Source organism: Gymnoscopelus microlampas (genome assembly GCF_963454915.1).
Source record: "Gymnoscopelus microlampas genome assembly, chromosome: 2".
NCBI classification, from domain to species: domain Eukaryota; kingdom Metazoa; phylum Chordata; class Actinopteri; order Myctophiformes; family Myctophidae; genus Gymnoscopelus; species Gymnoscopelus microlampas.
In genome coordinates, this window is record NC_139939.1 from 13599037 (window position 1) to 13619166 (window position 20130).

At 41.0% G+C, this 20130-nt stretch overlaps 1 protein-coding gene across 2 annotated transcripts in view; it reads right to left on the minus strand.

Moving 5' to 3' along the window:
* tmod1 (tropomodulin 1) overlaps positions 1–19545 on the minus strand; it is a gene marked incomplete at its 3' end in the record, with an annotated part of 46584 nt that extends 27039 nt beyond the window's left edge. Inside the window, exons 1-4 of one of the 2 annotated variants that reach the window (XM_084082802.1) lie at positions 19198–19542; positions 8181–8261; positions 7281–7417; positions 1063–1219 (exon numbers count right to left, since the gene is read on the minus strand). In XM_084082802.1, the coding sequence (XP_083938928.1) occupies positions 1063–1219; positions 7281–7403 (280 nt within the window). In that variant the 5' untranslated portion in view covers positions 7404–7417; positions 8181–8261; positions 19198–19542. Of the gene's footprint in view, positions 1–1062; positions 1220–7280; positions 7418–8180; positions 8262–19197 lie in introns of both variants that reach the window. The other variant, XM_084082801.1, reaches the window with a different exon arrangement.
* Between the last annotated feature and the right edge of the window lie 585 nt (positions 19546–20130).

A 20130-nucleotide genomic window follows, 5' to 3' on the forward strand; every position in this document is an offset into this window, starting at 1 on the left:
CTGATATAGAAACATACGTTTTTCAGAAACCTGTTAGGACATTTGTAGAATCCCCAGGAGCAAAAATGTTCCACGATTTCTTTTTTAAATAGCCAAAGAAATCTTACAATCTTACAGATGCGTTCCCGGTCTTAATGGGTGGGTCTAATGGACCTGCAGACAGACAGTCACTTTTGGGGTCACAGCAGACAGACCTTCTAGGGTTTCAACCACAGATGCCTGGTGTCTGTCACCCTCCATCACACCCTGCCAAGTGCATTGGGTCACCCTCCCGCGAAAACGACCAAAATGTGCTTGTGAGGCCAAGCCGGAAGCACCGCGGATGATTCAAACCCTTTACGGCCCCTGCATGCTACCACATGAGGTGCTCATAGTCGGGGTGATGTCCTTTAGGATGTCCCTCTAGTTCAGATGCGCCACCCGTTGGCCCCAGGAGGGCACCGCCGCGTGCGCACCGCCGACCCGGATCCGACGAGCCCTCCACCCACGGTCACGGAGCGGCGGCCGTTTTCCGGACGGAAAACGCAGATCTACAAGGCCGAAAAATATATATTTTTTCCGGCCGGGGGTCCTCCGAGGGGTCCACTCCCCGCGGACCCCAGAAGACCCGACTGCCCTCCTGGATACCCGATGGCACCAGTCCCGCGTCTTTTGCCCGGGGTAACATTTCCATGATGGGAGAGGGGAAACAGCAAAACCAAGGGGACCGCCCACCCAAATTCTAGGCCAATCACATTGTCCGGAATTCCGCTCGAGCAAGCCAGTGGTGATAGGGTGATGTCGGTCAGTAAAAGCAGAGAGAAGTGTCAGGGTGAGCGGTGAGTCGCCTATCACCGCGGCTCAGTGACGTCATGTTGTAGTTTTTAAACCACCGCGGTGATAGTGTGACCACCGAAAATGGTAGCATGCGCCCCTCTTTAGTATCCATGGTGGTGGGCAGGAACTTTAAACCCGGGAGCCCCATTTCTCCCTCTCTTACTTTCACTATCCGTCTTTCCTTTTCTTTCTTTCTTGCTTTCCTTCCTTCTCACTTTCTATCTCCCTCCTTCCCTCCCCTCCTACCTCTCTTCTCTCCAGTGAAGGGCACCAGGTCTTCTTTGTCAGGATGCTCTTTGGCTTGTTTCTCCAGGTGAGCCACCAGGTTGTCTCTCTGGAACGTTCCGGTAGGAGCCTTCTTCGTCTGGTCCTTCTGCCTCATGCCCGCCGGCAGCAACTCATTCTACCGATGGATAAGCAAAGAAAAAACAACATATCGTTGGTTAGCCGTTTACAATTTAGGCATAGCAGACGCTCCTATCCAGAGCAACTTACAATAAACAAGGTAAATAATCACATGAATAGAATTCATAGCAGTGTAGTGCCTTAACCCTTTGAGACCGGGAATGCACTTTAACCATTATTTTATACTTAAGGCTACTCAAAAATAGCAGATATACAAGCTCATAGCGCGGCACCGAGTGCCGCGCTACTTTGGAAGAACCGTGGGCAAATCTTTGAATATATATATTTTTAAAGCCAACATTCTTAACTCAAATCTTTGCTTCTGGGGGATTCTACAAATGTCTTCTAAATCCTAACAGTAAAAAAATAAGGAAAGAAATACGTTATGTTGCTGTATATTATATCAGTGGTTCTCAAACTTTTTCATGTCAAGGACCACCCAAAATGATATGTATTTAGCCACGGACCCCCATCTCAAAACAATTTGTTCCAGGGACCCCCAGAAGCAAATATCTCAGTTAAAAATGATGTTCGCTTTAAATATATATATATTCTTAAGTTTAAGTTTTTCACAAATTTTCACGATTAAAATAAATGTCAGAGCTCATAGAGCTTGTATATCTGCTATTTTTGAATAGCCAAATAAATAAATAAATAATGCTTTTTAGCTCAAATCTAAAATAACAGATGCTTCACCGATCTTAAGAGTAGGGAGAACACCTCCATGTTGTTATATTGTAGTAAGCTACTCTACCATATAGATTGGTTCAATTCAATTCAAACGTATTCATTCAAATAAGTCCAGGGTTGAAGCTCTAATGGAATCAAATCTAATCTAAAAATAAAGCATAAATAAAACTGATCAAGGAAGTCAGAATCAGAATTACAGGTTATACAGGTGTAAAACAATGGGTGAAATGTTTTTTTTTTGGGTGCAAGCTCCATTGTTTTAGTTGTTTCCAGAAAGAGAAAGAAAAAAGCAGAAAAAAAGAAAGAATCAAAAACAAAAAGGCATCTACATATTTACTGTACAAGTCCTCTTGCGTTATGATTTGTAATTTAATACTCAACAGTGCTGCTGATACAATGAAGCCAGTACAGTATCTGTCAATAATTAGATTGAATCCATAACAACAGTTAACCCAATAAGACCGGGAACGCATCTGTGTCACTTTAGATTTCTTTGGCTATTCAAAAATAGCAGATCTACAAGCTCATGATGAGCTATGAGCTTGTAGATCTGCTATTTTTGAAAAAGAAAAGTCGTGAAAATGTGTGCAAATCTTTGAATACATATATACATTTTTAACTTCAATCTTTGTTTCTGGAGATCCCTGGAACTAAATATTTTCAGATGGGGGTCCGCGGCCAAATAAAGAATAATTTTGGGGGTCCTTCACATAAAAAATTTTGAGCACCACTGACATATAACATACGTTTTTTCAACAACATCAAATGTTAGGATTTAGAAGACATTTGTAGAATCCCCCAGAAGCAAAGATTTGAGTTACAAAAAATATCTATCGCTATAAAATATATACAATCAAAGATTTGCTCAAACTTTCGCGATTTTTCAAAAAATAGCAGATCTACAAGCTCATAGCACGGCACTCGGTGCCGTGCTATGAGCTTGTAGATCTGCTATTTATTGTTATTTTTTACTTCTACTCCACTACATCTCAGAGGAAAATATTGTACTTTTACTCCACTACAATTATTTGAAAACTTTGGTTACTAGTTACTTTGCAGATGTAAATGATTATATCATAAAACATACATTAACCACTTTAGCCGTATTTTATACATAAGCTATTTGAAAATAGCAGATCTACAAGCTCACAACGCGTCGCATCGTGAGCTTGTAGATCTGCTATTTTCAAACATTTTGGTACTTTTACTTTTGGTACTTGGTAAGTATATTTTGATGCCAACACTTTTGTACTTTTACTCAAGTAACATTTTCAACACAGGCCTTTTACTTGTAGCAGAGTATTTCTACATTGCAGTATTGATACTTTTACTCACGTAAAAAATGAGAGTACTGTCTCCACCACTGGAGAGACATACAACACAGGTACTCTGTAGATGGAATCAAACAGGGGATCATCTGATCATGTGGTTGACCTACCGTCCTGTCAGCTATGGGCACGCTCCCTATACTGACTTAGTTTACACTGTGTTTTACTGGGGCTGACGACTGGGTTTTACTCCATGCTGTTTTGGGCATTTCTTGTCCATTTTGGAGGTGGTAACGTTCTAGAAACTGTTAAATGAAAGTCCAACGTGACAGGGAGAGGTTTGCCAGACCTCCAGAGTTATTCTTGTACCTACAGTACAGAGACAGTCCTCACAAGTGCTACTTATAGCCTCCTATCTTATCTCCCCTCTCACCGCTCTCTCTCTCTCTCTCTCTCTCTCTCTCTCTCTCTCCCTCTCTCTCTCTATACTGATTCTGTCTCTCTCTCCCTCAGCTTGCTCTTTCCATCTCACTCCATTTGTCTCCAGCCCTTTCCGCACCTCTCTCTCTCTCTCTCTCTCTAGCTATGAATAAAAAGGAATAGGCTCTATGCACAGCAGCCATATTGGGAATGAATTGGGCCCCTTTCTTACTTCCTTCACAGGTGTTACCATAATACTAATTAAGGCTCAGTTCCATTTAGTGTGGCATGGTGGTTGTATTATTTTCAAGGACCCCCATAACTCTGAGAGTGTACAAATAGGGTCCATTTGGTTCCATTTGTACACTCTCAGAGTCACACACCCACCATAAGGGGCCATTTGGGAACCAAAATGGAGTGTTTCTAGTGAGCCAACATGCACGTTATCAGCACCCTGACCAGAATGGAACAGAGCCTTCATTAGCATCATTGGTAACACCTGTGAAGGACGTAAGAAGAGGCCCAATTTCTTTCCAATATGGCTGCTGTGCATAGAGCCTATTCTGAAAACAGACAGACAGCAACACTATCTCCCTCCAATTTCTGTTCTATCAGCGACGGATCAGTGTGACCACACTCTCTCTCTCTCTCTCTCTCCAGTGCATCTCTCTCTCATCCCTCTTTATGTTCTACAGATCAGCTGGAAGGCTTGCCGCATTCTCTCTCTCTCTCTCTCTCTCTCTCTCTCTCTCTCTCTCCCCATCTAAGTACCGTTTCATCCTGAACCCCCCCTCCACCCCACTTAGCACCTATAGCAGTGGTCTTTAAGCGCCCATGTGACGTGATATTTATAGTGAAGACTAGAGTATATACAGTATCACACCATCAACCAGTGGTGGTACTCAAAGTACTACATGATACTGTATCAAGTACTCAAACCCATGGTACTGGTCAATTATTACTCAACCACAAGTGAGTTGTCAACAGTCACATTTGTACTTGAGTTATAGTTCTAGAGTGCTTTTAAATATCGGCTGTTTTTGCAATTCTTTTAAACTTACAAAATCATTTTAATGCGAAAAATAGGGACGCCAGGTTGAATTGAAAATGAAAGTGACTGAAGAGCCTGCAGTATTCTCTCTCTCTCTCTCTCTCTCTCTCTCTCTCTCTCCCATTTCCCTACTCTTGTCCCTTTCTTTCTTTTGTCTGTTCTCTCTCTCTGTCCGTTCCTTATCTCTTCTATCTCTCTCTCTCTCTCTCTCTCTCTCTCTCTCTCTCTCCAGTGCAGAGGGTCTGTAAGTGTTTGTGTCACATGGTATGTGTAGAGAGGATTACAGTAAAACACAATACTCTCAGCTGTGTAGACTTTAACACATACAGTACCTTATATCCTGTATGGTTCTTACCTAACTAGACAACAGGTAGAGTTGAGTGGAGAAGCCTAGCAAACAGTAGCATTTTGGCAGTCTTAGTTTTAGGCTTGAGACGATAAGGGGCCGTGTGCACCAAGACGTTCTTTCCTGGGAGCTTACAATAGGTTAACAATAAGTTAAAGAGGTTTACAATAGGAGCGCTGCGTTTTTTGGCACGACGCCAAGCTGCTGAGAGTTTGTTTGGCGCTCATGCGTTCACGTGTGCCGTTCTTATATGCTTGCTGAGAGCTGAAATATTTTCAACTCAGGTGTTTGGAAGCGTTTTTAGGCAAGTGCGAGTGGTGGCTAAAGTACTGAAATGTTCTACTTAAGTAAAAGTATTAACACTACAATGTAGAAGTACTCTGTTACAAGTACAAGTCCGGAATTCAAAATTGACTTAAGTAAAAGTACAAAAGTATTGGTATCAAAATGTAAAAGTTTATGGTACCAAAAGTAAAAGTACTAAAATGTTTTTTCAAAGAAAATAGCCTACGAATAAAATAGGGCTGAGGTGGTTAATGTATGTTTTATAATGTAATCATTTACATCTGCAAAGTAACTAGTAACTAAAGTTTTCAAATAGTAATAATTGTAGTGGAGTAAAAGTATAAAGTATAGACAATTGGAAATACTCCAGTAAAGTAAAAGTACCTCTTAATTAAGTACAGTACTTGAGTAAATGTACTTAGTTACTTTACACCACTGGCAAGCGCCATGGCATTTTCAGCCAGGACAAAAAAGAAAAACGCCTCGGTGGACACGACCCCCAAGTCCACGAGTTTTTCACATTTAGTTCCTTCATATTTTTAGCCAACGAGGATACCACATAATGCACCGTCATCACAATCACAAAAAGTAACACCGTCACCTTATTACTTTTAATTAGTAACATCAAAGTAACTCCTCGCCCTCGGAAGACTGCAGTACTTCAAAACAAACGAAGCACCAGAGGTTATTGTGGTGTTCCTCCCAGTTAAAGCCCAAGTCCTTCTAATGGTTTACTGGAAGAGATGAGGACCGCTTCACTAGGAAGCCTAGTTCCCACACAAACGGGCACGCACTTACACACACACAAACATGGTGTGCTGTGCACGTACACACACACGCGCGCGCACGGTGTGCTGTGCACGTTCTGTACTCTCTATTCTGCGTACGTCACATAGCCCTTCATGGCCAGCCTGTCTTGGTATGAGAACAGAAGACATGCACTCACGTAAATACAAACGTGCGTGCGCACAGCCGCGTGCACAGCCACACGCACACACACACACACACACACACACACACACACACACACACACACACACACACACACAGGGTTCTATAAATTTCCAGTCATTCCCTTGGCACCGAGGGCATTCACGAGCAGTTTGCCATTAATTCAGAAAGCCATTACAGCTGCTGTCATCACCCGCAGATACAGTATGATCCATCATCACTGGGCGCGCACAGAGCTTACAAAACACTGACTGCACACACATCAAACACATAAATAAACGCATAATAGAAGAGCAAAGCTAACTAAACAACAGTATAACTAAAGCACCATAGGTACACAATGCTATACTAACTACATGATATATGACACAGGGCTACCAGACGCTTCACAAACTGTGAAGAGCAGAGCCTCTCGGTTCAAAGCCATAAAACACAGTGGTTCTCAACGTGGGGTCCAGGGACTCCCGGGGGTCACTTGAGGGGTTTCCAGGGGGTCCCGAACTAAATGAGTTACTGTAACATAGCATGAAAATCTGTTTAACTGCTTTAACCCTATATATCGGCAATTCAAAAACATAGCTGCTCTACAAGCTCGCAACTCACACATTTTCACTAACAGGGTGATATTATTAATCCTTTTTAAACATTTTAACAACACAACTCTTCTCTTATGGGGTCCCTGCCTGGCACAGAATATTTCCAGATGGGGGTCCGCGTCCAAATCCATAAATTTGGGGGTCCTTCTGGATGAAAATGTTTGAGAACCACTGGCATAAAAGACACAAAAAACACAACTATTCGAACTGCGCCGAGTCGGCTGAAGCAGATTCTGCAATGGTCGGCACGGCGACAAGTCCCCCGAAACGTCAAATAGTGCCATATGGTCAAATCCGGCCCCGGCCTTCCCCCGTTTGACAAGATGGGTGTTTTAAGTGCTATCCTCTGGACTGTTTTGCCTCTTGTAGTCATCATGAAATGATGCATCGTTTGAATTGTAATTCAAATCAATCAACCAATCAAACAATCAAACAATCACTGATGTACTCACGTCAGGGTCCAGCTCCTCCAGTTCGTCCTCCAAGCGCTGTAACTCCTCCTCCGACAGCTTCTTCAGCAGCTCGTCCTCATCGATGTCCCTGTACTTCTCCATCTCCTTCTTCAGCTTCGACATGACGCTACGCTCACCTGCAAACAGCAGGACATAAACGGTCTAATATTATGCAGTCACACTTCACGGTCACAATTCACAATTCACATTCACGATTGTGACTTAAAATGATGACTTAAACCCAAAAAGCAGAGAAAAACGACAGGACAGTGTCGATCGCACTTTCAAACTCTGCAACAGCCCTTCAGTCAGTCAGTCAGTCAGTCATTGGGTCCATGTGGTTCCATTTGTACACTCTAAGAGTTAAATCAACCCAGAGGAATTTGCAGAGCAGACTAGGGGTCCCACATTGGGGTGCGTAGCCTAATATCAAACTCATGAGTCCTTGAAATGATAAAAGCTGAGAATCACTGGTCTCCTCCACAGGACAACAGTGGCAAAGCGACAGGGCACATGTAGCGTAGAATCCCCCCCTGCATTTACACTCTCTAACCCATTAGATTCCTTTGGCTATTCAAAAATAGCAGATATATACAAGCTACGAGCTTGTAGATCTGCTAATTTTGTTTTATCGTGAAAATGTCCACTACTGGGGGGGTCCCTGGAACAACATATTTTGAGATGGGGTGAGGTGGGGGTACATATCATTTTGGGTGTCCTTGACATGAAAAAAGTTTGAAGTTGAAGTTAGGATTGAGAAGACATTTGTAGAATACCCAGAAGCAAAGATTTGATTTAAAAAAAATCGTTTAAAAAATATATATAAATAGCTCAGACCGTCTCTAAAGTGAAGAGAAGACCTGTCTTTTTTTGGCCCCTCAACGTGGTCGTTGTACTCACCTCGCTGACCTCCGGCCTACTGAGGAAAAATAACAGCGGAGGTCGTTGAGTGCCTGGAAAGCCCCTGGGAAAGGGAGAGACCTGGAGGAAAATAAAACAGATGGATAGAGTGAAGAGAGATTAATAGCCCGAAAGGAATAGAATCCATGCAGTCATCTGTACAGTAGAGCAGTGGTTCTCAAAGTGGGGTCCGGGTACCCCCCTGGGGGTCCTAGGGAGTTCCGGGGGGTCCCCAGCTAAATTAGTAACTTAATATATAATCAAAATCTGTTTAACCACTTTAACAATATTTGTATCGGCTTTGGAAAATAGCCGATCTACACACTCAACGCACAGTGATGAGACGCATTGTGAGCTTGTAGAACGGCTATTTTCAAAATTATTGAAATGAATATATATATTTATTTATTTAACAAATCTTGTATGGGTGTCTCTGGCACAACATACGTTCTCATGGGGGTCCGCGGCCAGATATATATTAATTTGGGGGTCCTTGAAATTTAAATGTAAAGTAAGAACCATTGGGGCAGTGGTGGCCTAAAGGTTAGAGGAGCGCCCTCGTTGCCGGAAGGTTGCCGGTTCGAATCCCCGGACCGGTAGGAAAAGGGAAGTGAATGTTCACCACTTCCCCAACACCACTGAAGTGCCCTTGAGCAAGGCACTGAACCCCAACTGCTCCAGTGGAGCTGCGTAGTGGCCAACAGTATAAGACTGTGGTTGTACTAGTCAGCTCCCAGGTTTTAATGTGTCTGTCTGTCTGTGTGTCTGTGCAGGGCGTTGCTGAAAATGAGCACTTGTGCTCAGCTACTACCCTGGGTAAATAAAGAACAAAAAAAAAAACATTGAAGTAATGAGAGACCCATTAAACCTGGAAAGAGTCTGTGTCATTTTAGATTTTCTACAAGCTCACAACGCGGTGTGATGCAACACGTTCTAGTTTGGCTATTTTCACTACTTTTGTGCGCCACCATTGTATGATGAAGTAGGGCAATAACTTAAAAAAAAGAAAGAAGATACAGTACAAGGTTTATGCCCGACAGGAACTACAGTATACTCAATTTCTGCTGCACTGGCACTACTTATAATCTTACATGTTTGATATGGGCTGCTACGGTATATGTTTTCTATACCTGCTGCTACAGTATATCTGCCACTAAGTGTGGCCTCTACTTGCACAAGGGACTGTGATATTCTGCCTCATTGTCTCCGCCAGGCCGAAAGGCATGGCCAAGACTATGTTTAGCACCCTGTCTGCCCGTCCGTCCGTCCGTCTGTCCGTGTGTCCGTCTGTGAACAGCTAATCTCCGGCACCGCTGGCTTGACCGCAGCGAAACTGTGCACACACACTCCCTGGATGCCAGAGCCGAAAATGTTATAGCGCCACCAGGGGGCCGATTTTTGACAGTACTCCTACAGATTTTGTCCAAACATCACGCAAATTGATACACAGTAGCTTTATAGTCATTAAACCAAACGGGGCTTTTCATATTCCATCCTAATTGGCTAAGATTGGCTTCCAAAGTTTGCAGGAGTGCTCTGTTTTAAACAAAAACATAATGAAATTTCCCTATTATAGCGCCACCAGGAGGCCGATTTTTGACAAAGATTTTGTTTATATTACTACTATAAATGTATTCCAAACATAAACATCACGCAAATCGGTACACGTTATCTCTATAGTCAAGTGATCAAGCGATTTTTCATATTCCATCCTGATTGGCGAATTCCGAACATTGCTGGCCCACAATAACCTACCTGACCTGGCGGAGACCTGTGCTCCGAGGAGCACTTTTTCTAGTTTGTATTTCATTTTCTATTTTGACCACGCACCTTAATGTATATTTGACACTATGTAGCCTACTGTTACCTGAGTTTGTTTCCTTTGTTTCTTTCTCTATTCTTATGACAATTTTTTAAACTGCAAAACGCTGGGAGGTTGTACGAAAAAAAACAATCAAAAACAAACTTCAACTCTTTTACGCCTGTAAACTTTTGATGTGACAAAAAAAGTTGAAATTCAACTTCAACTTTATGGTGACAGTGACAGAACAGATGGTGTTTATCCTCTCTCCGTAGCTCTGCCTCTGACACACGTCTGGGAAGACTCTTTTGGCTGTTAGACCAGATGACGGATGAGGTGGGGGCAGAACATGTGTGGGTCACAACCAGGCTGAATGCTTGGCATTGGTTGCCAACTTGCCGGCCGCCTCTAAAGCCCTGATTCCTGAAACTACAGTACAGTACGTGTCCCAAATGGCTCCATGAGCGACCACAGGGGACCTTTGGCTCGTGGAGACTTTCATTGTGGGATCCAACTCATTCATGGTGGGTTATTTCCACTTGTGCCGTCCATCATGTCCATACAGGGGCATTAATGGGCCAGTGGTGGGAAAAAGTACTCAAATGTTTTACTTAAGTAAAAGTATCAATACAGCAATGCAGAAATACTGCAATGCAGAAATAAAAAGTGAGTCTGTGTAATAAAAATGTACTTGAGTAAAAGTACAAAAGTATTGGCATCAAAATATACTTAAAGGGGCTACACCATGAATTAAAAAAATATATATTATATATAAATATTGCCCCCTAATACGTTTTAAACAGGTTGTAAGCCTAAAAAACACCCAGATATTTTTTCTCACAATCTGACTGTCTGTCATTCCAAGCTTTTTCAGCTGCAATACCAAAACGTCCTATTGGGCAGGGGGGAGCTACTGAGCAATTCTGTCTGGCCATCGTCAATGCAAAATCAGTGCAAGTGACATCACTTGCACAGCCATTCTGAAATGGCCTGTTCAGACACGCCCATTCAGGAAATCCATGAAATGAGCATGAATGACTGAATGTTAAAAAAAACATATTTTCTTGGGTACAAGAGACACTGGGGAGCCCAAAAAATACTAAAAACCTAAAAAAAATGAAATTCATGGTGTAGCCCCTTTAAAATACCAAAAGTAAAAGTACTCATTATGCAGAATATTCCTGTTTCACAAGTTATCATATAAAAATCTTTTGAAAATAGCAGATCTACAAGCTCACAACACGTCACGATGTGACGTGTTGTGAGCTTGTAGATCGGCTATTTTCAAATAGCCAAGGTTTAACCACGACTGAACTGAAGTGGTTAATGTATGTTTTCGTGATAATAATAGAAATATTCAAAGTAACTAGTAACTAAAATTTTCAAATAATTGTAGTGGAGCAAAAGTACAATATTTGCCTTTGAGATGTAGTTTGGAAATTGGAAATACTCAAGTAAAGTGCAAATACCTCAAAATTGTACTTACTGTAAGTACAGTATTGAGTACATATACTTAGTTACTTTCCACCACTGTTAATGGGCCTTAGTTCCAGAGCGATATTTATGCAAACATAAACTGCTACTTCGCCAAAAATGGACCATGAACATAACTAGTTAACTAAAGACAAAGTGGCATTTATCTCTTGACAGCTTAAATGCTCTGTGTTCAAAGTGCAAAGTATTTTGTGATATTGGAAACATGCATTTTGTTCCTACGTACGCTTGCCTTGCAAGGCTGCAGGTGAATCCTGCTCAGGGTCAAGCCATTCCATTGTTCTGCTTCTTCTTGCACCGTGACAAGACAAGTTTCCAGAACCAAACATGTACAACTGGGCTGAACTCCAGATAACGCTCAAGTCTGCAAGGAGAGAGGCTGAACTGACCTAGCCAAGCCAAACAAACAAACCTGGGGGCCTGGATTTATAATGTTTCTTCTTTTCAGAGGGAGGGGGGGGGGGGGGTAAGGTTTTGTAGGGCATTTCCATTTTACTACAAGACATAAATAATGGTGCTAACGGAGAGAAAGTAGAAAAACCACATCACCTGTTTCTAAAACTGTAATGTTATCAGAACAGTCAACTATTTAAATTCTAGTTTCCAAGGAGAGGAGCTGGGATCATGGATTGCAACAAGCCAAGTCAGTTTAAACACACAAACTTGGTATTTTTATGAAGGGCAAACTAGTCTTGATCTGCACACATATTCAAAGCTCTGTGTTATGTACAGTCCCTGGACCGTATTGCTTGCAAACTGCCTCTCAGGACTACAGATAATACAGCTTATTAAAAACTAGCAACTGCATAAAGTAGCCTATAGTCTCAGACACTCATGGACAGTACAGTATGTTATAACGAAATGGTATTTGTGCACTGCTGTCATTTAAAGGTAGGATAAGTGATATTTGTTTGGTTAAAACAAAAGGTTTTTTGTTAAAGGGTTAAGACTATATTCTGATAGGCATCATTGGTATATAGTGTTTGTTCAGTAACAGGAGTCTCCCTGTCTCTTCAGATCTTTGATAAACAGAAAATAAATGTTCAGGTAGGTGACACATTTTCAGCCAATCAGGAGAGAGTTCCCATTTATCAGCTTCATTTCGATAGTGTTCCAGTTCCACTTGTTTAATCTGTATGCTGACTGAGTTCTCTATCCTGATTGAATACAATTGGTATCCTAACCTAAAATGCATTTTCTGTTTAATAAAGAGCTGAAGAGACATGGAGACTCCTGATACTACTGAACAAACACTCTATAAATGATTACTATTAGAATATAGAGCTATTTAACACTTGTTTTCACCAAAGAAAATCGCTTATCCTACCTTTTAACAAGTGATATTTACTTGTTGCATGGCAATGGAAACTGCAATACAGTGCAGTAGAAGGAAATTAAGCTTTGTCGAAAATTAAGCTTTCTCGTCAGATCACCTCAATGCCAGTGACAAACTCGTCTGAACTGGGATTCTGCTAGTGACGCTAATGGTTCAAGTTGGTTAAACCTAATTTATAAGCTGTAGTAAAAAGTGGAGGCATTGTTACTCAGCTTGCAAATCAGTGCTTGTCAGAAAGCACTGAATTCATACGCTCGTCAGAGTAGGCTGTATGAATTAGGCTTCAATGCTTGCAAACCTCAGACCCAGCATTTGGACGATGAAAAAAAAAATGCATAAATAAAATAAATGTGCCTGATGGGTGGAATTTGCCACAGAGCGGTTTTCTTTTTTTGACTCACAATGAATTGGTCTAAACCAGTGGTTCTCAACCAGTGGTCCGGGGACCACCAGTGGTCCTTGGGGGGGGGGGTTGCCAGGGGGTCCCCAGCAAAATTAGTTCACAATCATTTTAACTGCTTAGCTTTGGCTATTCAAAAATAGCAGATCTACAAGCTCATGAGTGCTATGAGCTTGTAGATCTGCTATTTTTGAAAACTCTTGAAAATGTGTGCATGTCTTTGAAAAACATATATTTTTTAAAGCGAACATTTTTAACTGAAATCTTTGCTTCTGTGGGTCCCTGGCACAAAACATTTTCAGATGGTAGTCCGCGGCCAAATGTATATCAATTTAGGGGTCCTTGGCATGAAAAAGGTTGAAAACCACTGGTCTAAAAAAAAACGAACCGGACAATCTACTCAAGCACATCAAGGCAGACGCAGAGGAGAACCATATACAAGCAGCTAGCTTGACCCCAGGCCTGAATGCCAGGACAGTAGAGGCTTGTGGGTCAAACACCAAGCTCTTCCCAGTGGAAAACAGCTGAGGACGGCAAGCTGTAGGGCCTCCAGATGGGAGAGAGGCACTTCTCTTTAGACTCCAGTGGTTCTCAACCAGTGGTCCGGGGACCACCAGCGGTCCTTGAGGAGTTTCCAGGTGGTCCCCAGCTAAATGACGGAGATTTGGTAACAAAATGAACCCTTATAGATCTTTAACTCTTGAGAGCGTAAAATGAAACCAAACGGACCCTTACGGTATTGTAAAACATCTGCATTACTTAAATTACAAGAAGTCTACACATTTATAGAATGTAGAAGAATTGTTATTTTGACTAAATCTTATCCAATGATAACAAAATATTCTACGTTTTTGGGTCTGAGAGGCTAAATCTCATCGGTGGTCCGTGGCTCAAATGGCGAATAAATAATGGACCTTGATATGAAAAGGGTTGAAAAGCACTGCCTTAGACAGACTGGTACAAAGCCAGAGTGATTTTAGAGCAGTGGTTCTGACACTGTTGTTTTATGTCAAGGACCCCCGCAAATTAATATGTATCTGCCCACGGACCCCCGTCTGGAAAAACATTTGTGCCAGGAAGGAAGAAACCCTCATACAAGATCGGTGTTAAAATGTTTCAAAAGATATTCCACGTTTTTTCACCTGTGACGCGTTGTGAGCTTGTAGACCGGCTATTTTCAAATAGCTGATGTACGTATAAAGTGGTTAAACTGATTGTAATCATGCCATATTAACCCTTTTAGACCGGGAAAGAATCAGTGTCATTTTTTGATTTCTTTGGGCCATTCAAAAAGAGCAAGATATACAAGCTCGTAGCTGTAGATCTGCATTTCTTTTTTTAATCATCAATCATGGAAAATGTGTGCAAATCTTTGAACATATGTTTTTTTAAAGCTAACATTTTGAACTATGTTACAACTTCTGGGGGTCCCTGGAACTAAATATTTTGAGATGGGGGTCCACGGCCAAATACATTTAAAAAACAAATAAATTAGGATTTAGAAGACATTTGTAAAATCCCCCAGAAGCAAAGGTTTGAGTTACAGTACAAATTAAAAAAAACATATATATTCAAAGATTTGCACAAATGTTCATAATCTTTGTGCATGAAGGATTACAGTATGTCTAGGTATATTTCTAGGCATTATTGCTGTTCTAAATTGGAGCCTCTCTAACCTTTAACAATCAATGTCTAATGAGCAGTGGTGGAAAGTAACAAGTACATGTACTCAAGTACTGTACTTACTGTACACAATTTTCAGGTACATTAGTAGTACATTACCAATGTTCTAATACTCCACTACATCTCAGAGACAAATATTGTACTTTTACTCCACCACAATTATTTGAAAACTTACTAGTTACTTTGTAGATTTTGAATATTATTACAAAACATACATTAACCACTTCAGCCCTATTTGAACTTTGGCTATAGGCTACAGCCTATTTGAAAGTAGCAGATCTACAAGTGAATCTATTTTCAAAAGATTTTTTATACATTTTAGACATGTACTCCGCAGACAGAGTACTTTTACTTTTGGTACTGTAAGTATATTTTGATGCCTATACTTTTGTACTTTTACTTGATTACCAGACTTTTACGTGTAACAGAGTGTTTCTTGGTTGCAGGATTGATACTTTTACAACAACATTTTAGTACTTTTTCTACCACTGTTAATGCGGATGTCCCATTCTCATACACAGTGGATTCACATGGATAACACTACTAGGCTGCTGTAGACTGTCGGGGCCTGGCTTTGAACAATGTATGGACACAGCACTTAACTAAAATAGACACTACAGAGTATATATAGCCTACAGTCGTATATCATGAGCTTGATAATGAGGAGACTATCTGCTCCCTCCCTGGCTGGGTGCACAAGACGAGGTTCTTATCTGCAGTGGTGGAAAAAGTACTCAAATGTTTTACTTAAGTTAAAGTGTCAATACTGCAATAAAAAGGCCTGTGTTCAAAATGTTACTTGAGTAAAAGTACAAAAGTATTGGCATCAAAATATACTTAATGTGCCAAAAGTAAAAGTACAAAAATGTTTGAAAATAGCAGATCTACAAGCTCACAACGCGTTGCATCAGCTATTTTCAAACAGCCTACGTATAGGGCTGAAGTGGTTAATGTATGTTTTATAATACAATAATTCATATCTGCAAAGTAACTAGTAACTAAAGTTTTCAAATAATTGTAGTGGAGTGAAAGTACAACATTTTTGTCAAGAGATGTAGTGGAGTAAAAGTAAAAGTATTGAAAATTGGAAATACTCCAGTAAAGTCAAAGTACCTCAAAATTGTACTTAAGTACAGTACTTGAGTACATGTACTTAGTTACTTTACACCACTGTTTATCTGTAAACGTTTCAGGTTGTTTCTGTACAGCTGTTAAGCTGTCATGAAAAACTAAGTTATATAAATATGCATAAGTATGCATGTTGTTAGAGAGCATGAGAAAGATATCTGATGCGTTCATGATGGGATATTACGAAAATGGCATAAGACCATTATGTTGACTGATTAAATGATGTCCTTTTGAGTAATGTGGTCTTACTATATATAATACTCTAGGTCAGTGGTTCTCAAAGTGGGGTCCAGAGACCTCCAGGGGTCTTTGAGGGGGTTCCAAGGGGTCCCCCATCCAAATGAATGACAGTTAGGAACCAAATGGTATATGGGTCTGTAACTCCGACAGTGTACACATGTAACCAAATGGATTTAGCTGTCTGAGTTCAATTAGCTGTGAGGATTTTACAGTGCTAGCTTGGGGGTCCCAGAGATTAAACTGGGGGTCCTTGGAATGAATGAAAAAAAAGTGTGAGAAACACTGCTGTCATGAAACGCATGCAAGTTTGCTGAAGTATGATAAAGATCAGAATTAGACATGCTTTGAAAATGGTAACGACCATTATTGATTGTTTGATTGCATTGTGGTTTTCCATAGTACTCTCTTCTTCTAGGGCATTGGCTCTCAAAGTGGGGTCCGGGGACCCCCAGGGGTCCTTGGGGGGGATACCAGGGAGTACCCAGCAAAATGAGTTAATGAGTCATTCCACGAATTCGGTACACTTTGCAGTCCCCTCTGACCTTTTTAAGTGTATTGTATCCATCGGGTCACCAAAATCAAATTTTAAAAGCTTTTTAGAATCAATTGACATGTTCCCTTTACTATTGTGTAAAAATATTATATATTTTATCTTTATATCTGAAATTATCTGCCTTTTCTACAATAGACACCGCCTAAATTTGCCCATTTGTCATGTCCCCAATGGCCGATAGAGAGATTGGCCTTCAGATATGACTACTAAAAGTGTAGAATAATCCATAACTTATATTATTCACATAAAAACAGCAATGTACTCTATTGCTAGTCATGTTTCGTTTTTTAATAAATAGTTGATTTATCATTAAAATCACGTTATATAGCTCTGTCCCACAGTCACACTCAACCCCGTTACACAAGTCATTCTCCTCTCTGTAAAAAGTATAAACTGACCCTTTAGTGGCATCAACAACATGTGATGGCATTCTACAAGTCTTCTGAGCAAGATGCTGCAGAAAGAGGAACATTTCGAACTTCTTATACAGCTATTTAGGGTCATTTATACTTTCAAAGCGTGGTCGTAAAGCATAACAACTCAACCCCGTTACATGACATAAAGATAGAAAACTATTATTATTTTAAATTGTCTTTGTCATTTCAGCAATATATGTGATTGACTAATGTCATGCATGCCATGTGGTCTCCTCTTAATCATCACAGGTAGAGTTATGGCCATCTTGAGTAAAAAATCTCAACCCCGTTCCACTCAACCCCGTTATGAATTTCAACCCTGTTACATATATTATTCCATATAAAAATATTAATTTAATGCCTGAGATGGGAAAATATGTTTTTCTGCATGTTAAATATGTCCTTAATGGTGTGGGCTATTCAAAAAAGTAATTTGTTTCCATCGATTTTTCACAAAAAAAAAGTGCAAAGTGTACCGAATTCGTGGAATGACTCTAATAGAGCTTCACGATCATTTTAACTACTTTAACCATATTCTATGCTTTTGCTTTTGAAAGATAGCAGACCTACAAGCTCATAGCTGCTATTTTTGGAAAATCTTGAAAATTTGAGCAAATCTTTGAATATATATATATATTTTTTTTAAAGCAAACATTTGCAACTCAAAGCTTTGCTTCCGGGGGTCCCTGGAACAAAATATTTTGAGATGGGGGGGTCCCCGGCCAAATAATACATCATCATTTTGGGGGTCCTTGACATGAAAAAGGTTGAGGACCTACTATTCTAGGGCATTGGTTCTCAAAGTGGGGTCCGGGGACCCCCAGGGGTCCTTGAGGGAGTTCCAGGGGGTCCCCAGCTACATGATAGATTAGGCACCAAATGGACCCTTATGGGTCTGTAACTCTGAGAGTGTACAAATGGAACCTCCATTTGTACACTGTCAGTTAAATTGAGTTAAATTGAGTTAAATTGACATAGATTTTACAATATAAATTGCTGTCCAAGTGATAGAAATGCCATTAAACGGGGGTCCGTAGCCCTAATGCATGTCAAACTGGGGGTCCTTGAAATTAAAATGGTTGAGAATCACTGCTAGAGCCGTAACAAATCTTCTCTTATGGGGGTCCCTGGCATATCTTTTGAAATGGGGGTCCGCGGACTAATAAGTGTCAATTTGGGGGTCCTTGACATGAAAAAGTTTGAGAACCTATACTGTTCTAGGGGTCATGCATGCATGGAAAACACTCCTACCATTCCACTCAGATGTAGGTCATAGAATTGACACAACTGTTGCATCTTCCAACACACAGCAGCCCTGCTGCAGCTGTCACTGTAGGATTAGCCAGGCTATTCATTTGATTTGCTTTAAACACGAGCTAAATATTATTTTTGCAACCAAAAATGTCTATGTTGTTGAGTTATTTCATTCAGCCGTGCTTTAAATTCCAAGCCAATTTAGCCTTAAACTCTACATTATTATCAGAACTCACATTAACAATCGTGATCGTGCTCACCAGCGGTGGAAAAAGTACTCAAAGTCTGTACTTAAGTAAAAGTACCTACCAATACTGCAATACAGACATACTCTATTACAAGTAAAGGTCCAGAATTGAAAATTTACTTGAGTAAAAGTTCAAAAGTATTGCTATCAAGATGTACTTAAAGTACCAAAAGTAAAAGTACTAAAATGTTTCAAAATAGCAGATCTACAAGCTCACAAAGCCTCGCATCACGACGCATTGTGGGCTTGTAGCTGAGCTTGTATATCTGCTAAAAGTACCTCAAAATTGTACTTATAAGTACAGTACTTGAGTAAATGTACTTCGTTACTTTACACCACTACAATCGTGATCACCATGTTTTAGTCTATATACATGAGAGCTGAGCGGTCGTGTGTTTGTTTAGCAGTTCATTTGCACATTTTATTGCACGCTATAGAACTTTGCATCAACTTTCTCTAACGTACCTCCTCCAGTGCTTTTATCCCCCGGCCGGCGCTATTTATAGCCGGGACGTCCTGCTTTGTGACAGCAGCAACGAATACTTTGACCAGATATGGTTTCCTTTCTGAGCCTTCCCCGGCAGTCGCACTCTGAACGGTCAGCGTCTTTTGTTCTGCCGGCCAGAGGACGCAAAAGTCGGCACGAAACTTTTTACTGCACCAAACCGTCCATGACACCCAGAGAGAGAGAGAGAGAGAGAGAGAGAGAGAATAATCCTTCAATGTGTGAAAGTCCGCTCCTGAGACGCGCCTCTATGGTGGAGCTTCTCTCTGCCTGGAGGCTCGTTGTGATGTATCTGTAGTCAGAGAGGCTGGCTGCTCTCCCCTCCCCTCCTCTCCTCTCCTCTCTCCTCCCCTCCTTTCTCCTCTCCTCTCCTCCCCTCCCCGCTCCGCTCCTCTCCTCTCCTCTCCTCTCCCGCAAAGGCAAAGCAAACAACAGGAGAGAGAACCCCCCCCCCACAGGCTGCCCTGTCACTCAAATGCAGTGGTGGAAAGTAACTAAGTTGAGTTATTTCTAACTCCACTACATCTCAGAGGCAAATATTGTAGCCTACTTTTACTCTACACAATTATTTGAAAACTTTAGTTACCAGTTACTTTATATTATATAGTATATTTTGATGCCAACACTTTTGTACTTTTACTCAAGTCAATTTTCATTACCGGACTACTACTTGTAACAGAGTATTTGAGAACCACAGCCTCATGTTAGCCTTATGTTTCCCTACATTGAACCAAGGAATGGGCTCTATAAACAGCAGCCATATTGGAAAGAAATTGGGCCACTTCTTACTTCATTCACAGGTGATGCTGATTAAGGTTGTGTTCCATTCTGGTCAAACAGGGTCAGGGTGCTGATATTGTGCATGTTGGCTCACTGGAAACACTCTGCTACAG